The sequence below is a fragment of the Aricia agestis genome, chromosome 11, assembly GCF_905147365.1.
Source record: "Aricia agestis chromosome 11, ilAriAges1.1, whole genome shotgun sequence".
Taxonomy (NCBI): Eukaryota; Metazoa; Arthropoda; class Insecta; order Lepidoptera; family Lycaenidae; genus Aricia; species Aricia agestis.
The window spans coordinates 9,524,172-9,534,098 of NC_056416.1; the positions used below are offsets into that span (position 1 = coordinate 9,524,172).

General features: G+C 37.4%; 2 protein-coding genes and 1 long non-coding RNA gene across 5 annotated transcripts; 2 read left to right on the forward strand and 1 right to left on the reverse strand.

The window, feature by feature from the left end:
• The first annotated feature begins 112 nt into the window (after window positions 1–112).
• On the forward strand, window positions 113–4,821 carry LOC121731491 (argininosuccinate lyase). Of its 3 annotated transcripts, XR_006036245.1 has the most exons (9): window positions 123–198; window positions 697–894; window positions 970–1,194; window positions 1,363–1,463; window positions 1,844–2,037; window positions 2,152–2,495; window positions 2,778–2,965; window positions 3,190–3,448; window positions 4,799–4,821. XR_006036245.1 is itself a non-coding variant. In XM_042120923.1 (8 exons), the coding sequence occupies exons 1-8, from the start codon at window positions 190–192 to the stop codon at window positions 3,344–3,346; spliced, it is 1,416 nt and encodes a 471-aa protein (XP_041976857.1). In that variant the 5' UTR covers window positions 113–189; the 3' UTR covers window positions 3,347–3,498. The 3 variants fall into 3 exon arrangements, 2 of the variants coding, with proteins under 2 accessions (XP_041976857.1, XP_041976858.1); XM_042120923.1 differs by lacking the exon at window positions 4,799–4,821 and having other exon boundaries at window positions 113–198; window positions 3,190–3,498; XM_042120924.1 differs by lacking the exons at window positions 123–198; window positions 4,799–4,821 and adding an exon at window positions 221–373 and having other exon boundaries at window positions 3,190–3,498.
• A 45-nt stretch (window positions 4,822–4,866) lies between these two features.
• Window positions 4,867–7,546, forward strand: LOC121731493 (pigment-dispersing hormone peptides-like). The gene is made up of 3 exons (XM_042120925.1): window positions 4,867–4,980; window positions 5,415–5,550; window positions 7,308–7,546. The coding sequence occupies exons 2-3, from the start codon at window positions 5,416–5,418 to the stop codon at window positions 7,470–7,472; spliced, it is 300 nt and encodes a 99-aa protein (XP_041976859.1). The 5' UTR covers window positions 4,867–4,980; window position 5,415; the 3' UTR covers window positions 7,473–7,546.
• A 92-nt stretch (window positions 7,547–7,638) lies between these two features.
• On the reverse strand, window positions 7,639–9,167 carry LOC121731494. The gene is made up of 2 exons (XR_006036246.1): window positions 8,852–9,167; window positions 7,639–8,651 (listed from the first exon to the last, which is right to left on the reverse strand). It is a non-coding gene; the product is annotated as an uncharacterized LOC121731494 (long non-coding RNA).
• Window positions 9,168–9,927: the final 760 nt, after the last annotated feature.

A 9,927-nucleotide genomic window follows, 5' to 3' on the forward strand; every position in this document is an offset into this window, starting at 1 on the left:
CGAACAGATGTAAGTACTTATAGTATGTATGTAACAAACTTACTACGACGGACGACCTATATGATCTTTTGATAAGAAAGGCTCATACATAATCTCCCACACACTCGTTCATTAATTGTACACAACGTAAGACGTTGATTTCCTAAACTAACGTTCTCATTTATGTACGATAACTTTTAACTTTACATTATGGCTGCAGTAAGTACTTATAACTTAACAGACACTTTTTATGCAGTTCTCCTATAAGTTATAACCTTGCGAATATCTTAAATACTTAGTAAAATAGCTATAATATAGTTTTATTTACATACCATAATATGAAACGTTTTATTACTATGAAACATTTTGGTGGTTAGAAATTATCAACGACATGGTAAGTAATTGGAATCTCGGAATCGGCTTCAACGATTTTCATGAAATTTAGTATATAGGGGGTTTCGGGGGCGATAAATCGATCTAGCTAGGAATCATTTTCAAAAATATCTTTTTATGCGTGTTTTATCGATAACCGATAAACAGAAAAATATGACTCTTCCTGACATCTATTGGCGAATAATAATACTATTTTGTAAGCAACTAATTGTTTTAACGACCAGCAGATGGCGTTATTAAGTAACACGAAGTCAATGAGTGTTTGCTATACCGAGCAAAGCTCGGTCATCCCGGTACTTATTATTAAACTTCTCGAATTTTTAGGACAGGTACCAATTGTGGGGTGGTTGTTTCGATGAGGAGCCTTCAGGAGTTTTAAGGCGTCTAAATGATTCCTTGGCAGTCGACAGCAGGCTTTATAAAGAAGATATTATCAACAGTAAGGCGTGGGCTAATGAACTCCATATAAGCGGCCATCTGAGTAATGAAGATAACCACTGCATTCAAAAAGGGCTGGAACAGGTACTTTAAAGTTAAAAGCTTCATTGAGAAAAAAATATTAGTCACTTATCTACTTACCTTCGTAAAACATTTTAGGTAGAAAAAGATATTGAGGAGGAACTCCTTCAAAATCAACGTTTGAAAGACCCGGAGGAAGATATTCACTCAGTAGTAGAGAGAAGACTGCAGCAGATAGCAGGAGACGCGGCACTCCGTCTGCACACGGCACGTAGTCGCAACGACCAATCTGCAACCGACACAAAACTATGGATGACAACGGCATTACAACGAATCCAGCTAGAAGTTTTGAAATTAATCAAGGTACATAGTTGTTATTATTAAGATTTAAGTATTCTTTAGTCTATAATTTTAAAGCTGGATGAAGATCTAAGAAGGAAAGCACTTTAAGCAATCAATGCATTGTAAGGGAAATACAATTTATAGAAAAGTTAGATATTGTGATATTATTAACTTATACCTACTCCCTAGGTGTTGGTGCATCGAGCAGACCGGGAAATAGACGTAATCGCTCCCAGCTACACGCATCTCCAACGCGCTCAGCCTGTGCGGTGGAGTCATTTTCTTTTAAGGTGCCTCGCCATCGATCCACGCGAAAAATATACCATCCTCATCACCTTGATGAATGGCAGTCTTCGACCGTGCGATTTTCGCGTAACTTTCTGCCGCGCACTATAAAACTCTGGAACGAACTGTCACAAGCAGTATTTCCGGACCTATGCAATCTGCAAACCTTTAAGTAGAGAGCGTATTCCCTCGTAAACGGCCGGCAACGCACCCGCAGCTCTTCTGATGCTGCGAATGTCCATGGGCGACGGTAGTCCATCAGGTGATCCGTTTGCTCGTTTGCCCGCTTATTTTATTAAAAAAAAAATACCTTAAAAAATCGTTTCGGAACCCTCTAAACTCGGTTAAACGAATCAGAGACATTATCATTATTTTAATTTTACAGCTATGCGTGGATGCTCCGAGAAGACGTTTTAAGGTTGGAGGAGCAGAGAGACCGTCTATCGACATGTCCACTAGGTAGCGGCGCGGTAGCGGGGTGTGCGCTACAAATTAATAGGGAGAGACTGGCCGAACAGCTCGGCTTCAAACGTGTCACACCCAATTCAATGTTTGCTGTATCTTCTAGAGACCATATAGGTAAAATCCAAAAGGGATTAAAATGTCTACGACATGCTATTAAAATATTGAATAGACACATTTCTAATGCGATCAGACACTATTGAGATTATTCAACCCTTTTCTTTCTTCCAGTTGAATTTCTTAACTGGGCATCACTTTGTGGAATCCATCTCAGCAGATTGGCGGAAGATCTAATCGTGTACAGTACCCAAGAGTTTGCTATAGTACGTCATTCGGATCAATTCTCAACCGGATCGAGCCTTATGCCCCAAAAGCGTAATCCAGACGGCTTGGAGCTCGTACGCGGAGCGGCGGGACTCCTCATGGGAGATGCTTTTTCCTTCGGCTGCGTGCTCAAAGGGTTACCCAGCACGTACAACAAGGACCTGCAGTCAGATAAAGAGATTCTGTTTCGATCGTACGACAGACTAACGGACTGCTTAAAAGTAGCCACAGGGACTGTCAGCACGATGCAAGTAAGTTCTCACTTTATTTTCTTTATGCAATTGTATTAAACAATTTATTTATTATGCCGCCAACAGAAGAAAGTCACAACGACTTACTTTATCTACTTGTCTCTTTCACGCACGAAACATTGCTACAGCTTCCTATGTACGCAGACTTGTGGAAAAAGACCGCGTTAAATTCGTGTGCGGGTAAAAAGAGATATTATGCAGCGTATAGGGCATTATCCCAGTTCAGACTTCAGCAAACAGTGTGTAGTCATAAAACAGAGTTTTTAAATTTTCCATGTACAGGTGGACAGTAAGAGAGCCTTAGAATGCCTGGATCCTGGTATGTTGGCAACGGACTTGGCCCACTATTTGGTCCGGCGGGGGATGCCGTTCCGCCGCGCGCACCATGTGGTCGGCGCTGCGTTACGTAGAGCCAGCGCATTGGGGGTCGACTTGCAGAGCTTGCCTCATCAGGAATATGTTAAAATTTGGTAAATCGATTCAATTCTTTGAGTACCCCTTTAATTACTAAATCGATTAGGAAATAAGGGGGAATCGTGAGATGAAATAAAACCATGAAATAAATGGGCTTTCCCCTATACTCCTCGAATTACAGCTCTGAAAACTGAAATTTGAAATACCTATAGATTGCAAGGAACCAAGGGTAATATTATAATATACCAGTATGTACCTGCCTTAACCATTGATTTTTCAGCCCAGAATTCGGGTCTGCGGAGGATCTCCAGGCCCTGTTCTCGTGGGAAGCGAGTGTGGAGCAGTACTCAAGTACTGGTGGCACGGCACGACTGGCCGTAAGGGACCAAATACTGCAGCTGAAACAGTGGCTTCAACAATATTCAAACGCGTGCTAATTTAACCTACAACTTACAAGGCTGATTTGCCGTGTGGAACTAACATCGCCATGTCGTTAAATGTCACGATAGAGGTGTTTTAGAAACAATTGGCTGGAATAAGTGAGTGAGAACTCATTATACAGCATGACTGGTGACTGGTGAGACATGATCTATTACTTAAGGAGAGTACTCGGTACTCGATTCTCATTATAATTACTAGCTATTTGACCGAGCTTTGCTCGGTATTCGATGAAAAGGACATTTTCTAAAAATGATTCCTAGCTAGATCGATTTATCGCCCCCGAAACCCCCTATATACTAAATTTCATGAAAATCGTTGGAGCCGATTCCGAGATTCCAATTATATATTTATATACAAGAATTGCTCGTTTAAATATATAAGATGTAATAAAATTAGGTAAGAACCTAATTTTTGAATAAATTTCCCTTTAAATAAATGAATCATGAACACTTAGTAAATTACTATGCGGCTGGCGCGGCGACATGCGCCCCGCGCCGCGCGCTAACCCTCCCGCGCGCGGTGTCCATGCTTTGGGTAAATAATTATTTAACTTTAAGCTACATTTACTCAGTGATCAATTGATATTATTTTTTTATATTTTTTTTCAACTACTATAATAGCCAAATCACGTCCTCGAGTATTGAACATGTCTCACCAGTCATGCTGTACAATGTCACCACGCGCCAAAACATCCATGTTGTTATTTCTTACATTACACGAATGCGAGATGATTAAAACCTAATTATATGCTGCTTGTTCTTATTCAATAATGAAAACCCCGCTTTAAATGAAAATATAGATTCATACACATTAGTCATTACACACAGCTCTTACACGCCTTTTTCCTACGTCACGGACCACGGTTATTATATTACAAAACCATTACGTCGATAAGGCACTAATGCTACCACTAGGTAAAGCTATTGATCGTCAGAAATTCAGTGCCTACAGCCAATGTATAATATATTTTTAAAAGTTTAGGTCTTTAAATAGAAATACTCGAAATAAATATCTCTATTAATAACTTGACCTTACATTTTAAAAAATACAAAATGCTAAAATATTAATTTAGGGCACTATTCACATAAACGCGTTTTGTAAAAGTGCTTCAGTAGATTAGATTAAAATCTCTACCCAACAAATCCTTACTAATATTATAATAATCTAACGTTTTTCTGTCTGTTACGTACCTCGTTAGGCTTTAACCGCCGAACCAATAGCGATGAAGTTAGTTACACCAAAACACTTCGTCTCCCGGAAAATATGAATTAATAAACAAATGCAACGAAGTCGCGGCCAAAATCAAGTCTAACCTAAGAATATCTAGAAATGTCTTTATATTCAAAAATTTTAATGGAAGGAGTAAAATTAAAAAAAAAAAACATTTTACCATAGGGTTAAAAGAATATTTCGTACCTGACAATATGTAACACAGCCTTATTATCTAGCTGTCAGGTGCACGTATCGCGGGGGCGTGTCCGATGAAGCGTGTCATGTCACTCCGGACTACCCCCCAGTCCCCACCCCGCCCACCGAGCTTAGCACCGTGACAGCCCGCGGTGTCCCGCACTTTGCATCCGCATGCAAAACAGGATAGACAGCTGGACATAGGACAGACAATATCTGCCAAGTAAGATATTTTTTTAATATGCGACTATATTCAAATTAGGAAGGAAGTATATTTTTTTCCTTTCTTGAATTTATAGCAATCTTTTGTTTCCAAAAATATATTTAGGAGCTTGATGATCTTAATATTTTATTTTTATTGAACATAAGACACATAAACATCGTAATTAAAAAATAGCGGCACCGTTAAACCCGACAAGGGTTTGTCCCGGTGCAATATAAAATGTATATGGCACTACTTATCCGAACCTAATACTTACTTAAAGCAATAATAATTTTAGTTTAATAGAAACAACCTTATTTTTACACATTGTAAAATATTATAATTACTTACTTTCTTCTGCAAAGATTTAGCTTTACTAAAACTAACCATAACAAAAATATACCTAGTTATAAAGTTTACCTATACATACATTAAAATATATTGTTTTCATTTAGAATGATCAATATCGTGAAAAGTATTTTCATCCTCTTGCTGGGATCTCTGCTAGCTTCGAGCTACGCGTTCAAGTTATCTGCCGTAGATTTGGAACCCAATATGGAGAACTACGACGAATTATCGTTTAACAAGGAGGTAAGAACATTTTTTAGGAATTATGTTTGTACCAACTTTTATGAAAAGTTTTTAAGGCGAGGATAAACCCCAATTTGTTATTCCGTGACTCCCGGTTTACCTAGTTCCAATATAATAACGAAGTGTTAAAAAATATGAGATATAAAGCACAATATTCAAAATACCTTAAACCATAAACATTTTAATAAAACGTAATACTTTGGCTGTAATTAATTTACAAACTCACCTCTGAAAAAACTCTATTTCGTCGAAATATAAGTATTAACTAGGATAATTATACATTTTATTTGAATGAATTGTTAGTAAATCTATATTAAAACTTCTTTAACCGAACAATTTTGTTTCTTAATATTTATTTCCAAAGATATTTAAAAAAAACATGAAAAATAGCGAAGATCCGCCAGAGTTGTTACAGTTTTATGCTAAGCTAAAATGAATCTTATTGCGATGCGTATACGCTTGGTCTTTGGTTGTGTGCAAGGTTATCGTTTTTGATTGAGATTAATCCCTGCCTTAAGAATAGAAAATAATAAATCGGACAGAGTGACAAATTACTGAAACAGTAATTTGTATGAGTCGATGTGTGATTGTGTGTATTATTATTGGTATGGTCATTTAATGTATTTCTTTGACTTAGTTCCTTCTATTCCTTCCAACAATCGACTTTTTACATTCCGAATTTTTTGTTCTCCCTGCGCACAATAACTATAGGAGTGCAAACGGGTGGTTTCTCCTAAATAAAAAAAAACGTGCTTATATTTCCTACTACCATCCGTTCTTAATTGTCTTACCGCCATTGTGCTATCCACATAAGAATTTTTTTGCTTGCTTTTGATTGAAAATAAGACTCATAGTAAAACGTAGACGTTCATTATGCCTTTAACTACTGCAGTTTATAACAGCAACCGTACGACCAAGCTGGCAATAGCTTTCCCAGAATAATAATTTTAATGTAAAACCCAGACTTCCATACTCAAACTCAATTTTTTTTATTCAGAATAATTTTTTGCAAATGTTCTCTGAAAGTCTACATGATGCCTACCACCGGTTCGGGAACTAAGCCGGCGAGAAGAACCGGCGGAAGAAATTCGCACGGGGCCCACTACTAATATCATAAATGCGAAAGTCTGTCCGTCCATTTGTCTGTCTGTTACCTCTTTCGTTGAGCCGAACCCAAACAGCTGCACCGATTATGCTGAGTAAAATTTCAGCGTAATCGGTTCAGTGATTTGGGCGTGAAAAGGTTAGTATGATTTCCGAAAGTTATAAGCATAATATTGGTTTTACTGAACGTTAATTATGAGCTCGGTATGAAACACCCACGTCGTCCTTGATAACTGATAAGGGCTCGGCACTGCACGCTTGAAAACCCCCGCCATATCAGATAATTAACGATGTAAGGGAGTAATTAGCTTTCCGCTTATCAAGTCCTGTAGTACCTGAGTCATCTGAGTGTACTTAAGTACTTAAGTGCTAACATAGACCAATAATGGTGCTAATTAAGTCTTCTAGTGAGATAAAAATGCACTTGGATATTATGGTATCACACCACCCTTACAAGCCCACTTTACCATAAAACATAAAGGTCGATTTATATATAGGGATTGGGGTTAAAGTTTGAAAAACTTTTTAATAAAAACAAAGAACGACAGAGATACCATATTCTTTAAGTTTTAACCCAGAGTTTAACCCAGCTCTGCACTTTAATATCGTAATTTTTCTGTGACATTAGTAATAACTTTTTTTCGTCTTTTTAGTACGCACCATACCTCGCCATGATTGACGAATACCGAGGGGAGCAGAACAACATTTTAGACGACGATCCAACCTTCGACGCAAGATACCGCACTTGGAAACGGAATGCTGATCTCATCAACTCTCTTCTAGCGCTGCCGAAAGGCATGAGCGACGCCGGCCGCTAAACTACGATGGCGACTAACATTCTTATTTATCAAGTATTTTTGTATTTCATAGATTAATTATAAATATCGAATAATATTCTGTTTTAATGACTTCGCCCCTACCTTCGCCCTAACAGACTTGAATGGATGAATTTTAAATAGGAAATGTTCCAATAAAAGAGAAAAATTATGTCAAAACATATATTGTACCATTTATATTTAAAACTAAATGACCTACTGTTAAGTAAGTTACAATTAAAACATATTTACAATTCTAACCGATTACAGAAAATAGGTTTGGTTTATGAGCTATATTCAAAAATATGCATTTAATTTTACAAGTACCGTCGTAGACTAATTTTAAAGTATTTTTGGAACTTTCATTACATTTATTTTATTTTTTTTGTATTTTATTTATAAAATCCTTAAATTCTTACAGTACTTCTCGCACATTATTTGTTAAAAAATCAATAACAAATAAAGTTAAGCATTTATTGCGGCAAGGTTGCAATACGCCAGTGTAAAAATCATTACAATTACAAATGAACACATCCTTATTGTTATCTGCAAAGACGGGCAGATTGTTAAACTGTCGACCGACTGTCGAGATGTGCTCCAACAGCTAACTTTCGATATTTACAAATAATATTTGGTTGACAACATAAACTTACTAATAAAATAAGATGAATCAGGTATGGGCCATGGTTAAATTTTAACCTCTTTGACAAGTAGACAGATTTGCGGGTGAAGCTAAACATGAGGCATGATTATGAAGTACCTGTTGCCTCTTTTGGTAACATGAAATGACAAAGGTATATGGAAGATAGCTGTTGGATCAACTGAGTTTAACATTTATACTGAGGTACTTTAGGTTTTGTGTTTTTAAAATATTTGAAAGTACTGTTTCCTTAATATAACTTTATAATGGTAGGTTGTAATATTACGATTTATTTTACGAAATATACCTACGCATTTTGAACAAAATACCTAACAAATTGAATATAAATGCAAAACTAATTATGATAGAAAAACATCAAGTATTTGTGAAGTATACTTTCAAATATTTTAATAACAAAATTATTATATGTAATAGACGTCGTTACAAATCTGATCAGCCAGTAGAAACTTAATGGGTTTTGGACAGATTAGTATACAGAATGGTTGTATCACAAATAGAGCAAGCTCAGGTGTTACTCAAATCTACCGTGTGGAACATGGGCGTACCCAGGTAGGGGCACCCTGTTACCTACTCCGGGCAAAATGAAGTGTTGGAAACAAAGTATCTTTTCAGTCAGAAAAGAGATTAATAAAAGTCAATTTTCATGATTTTTTGTTTCAATATGACTGACCATCTTCTCGAAACAGATCTGCTGCCGCCCCGAGCTAAAATCCTGGTACACCCATGGCTGTGGAAGCTTAGTCGTAGAGCCTAAGCTTTCAATTCCTTTATTGTTTATAGTAAAAATAAAGTGATTCGACTAATGCAAATGGACATTTACAATCTTTACTTCTAACACGTGACCAAATTAGCTTGATATGTTCGAAATTAAGTCCAGACTTTAGAATAACAAAAAAAAAACGAATGCTAAACATCTATTCAATATAACGAATAACTAAGACTCGCTAATTTTAATCGATTAACATTTTATTATATGTTCCGTTAACGTCCGAGGTCCTTCATGAGTGTACACCGTTGTGTTTGCGCGCGTTTTCGCGAACTGCCGCTAGATGTCGCTATCCGTTACCTGACTGCTCCCAGCTTTCGACGGTCACGTGGTCTCGCTGAAAATTACTTAGAAAATTTCAAGCCACCATCTTGCTCATTGTTGCATCGTTTTTCAAATCGAGCAGCCGCTATAGATTTAAATTTTGAAGTTCAAGCATTTTTCTTTTTTTATTTTAAACTTTTATTTTATTTTAAAACGCGTGTTTTAAATAACGTCGCTATTCCGTTACATTTAGTTTAAAATGAGTTTTAATAATAATCCGTCTTCGTCGGGTACTCGTAAATCACGCGATCGTAATCGCGACGAAAATTCGGGAAATTCGTCATCATCGTCATCGGAGGATGGAGCCACCCCGAAAAAACGCGCACGCGGTGATAGCAGCGATCTTTTGGACCGAAGGTTTGAAATGTTGGCGCAAAACTTGGTGAGTTACTTGCATGACATTTTACCAGCAAAGATCCAGGTTGTAAATCAAAATAAGCATGCGCAGGTGCCTGATTTAACGATTCCAAGTAGTTTAATTTAATGTAAGTGCGTTGCCGGCCTTTTAAGAGGGAATAGGGTAATAGGGGAGGGTAGGGAAGGGAAGGGAATAGTTGAGGGTAGGGAAGGGAATAGGGTAGGGGTTAGGGGATTGGGCCTCCGGTAAACTCACTCACTCGGCGAAACACAGCGCAAGCGCTGTTTCACGCCGGTTTTCTGTGAGAACGTGGTATTTATCCGGTCGAGCCGGCCCATTCGTGCCGAAG

Coding starts and splice junctions, on each gene's coding strand:
- LOC121731491 (XM_042120923.1), top strand. Junction 2,496..2,777: donor GGACTGTCAGCACGATGCAA/GTAAGTTCTCAC, acceptor TTCCATGTACAG/GTGGACAGTAAGAGAGCCTT. Junction 2,966..3,189: donor CAGGAATATGTTAAAATTTG/GTAAATCGATTC, acceptor TTGATTTTTCAG/CCCAGAATTCGGGTCTGCGG.
- LOC121731493 (XM_042120925.1), top strand. CDS start 5,416: ATGATCAATATCGTGAAAAGTATTTTCATCCTCTTGCTGGGATCTCTG. Junction 5,551..7,307: donor AATTATCGTTTAACAAGGAG/GTAAGAACATTT, acceptor TCGTCTTTTTAG/TACGCACCATACCTCGCCAT.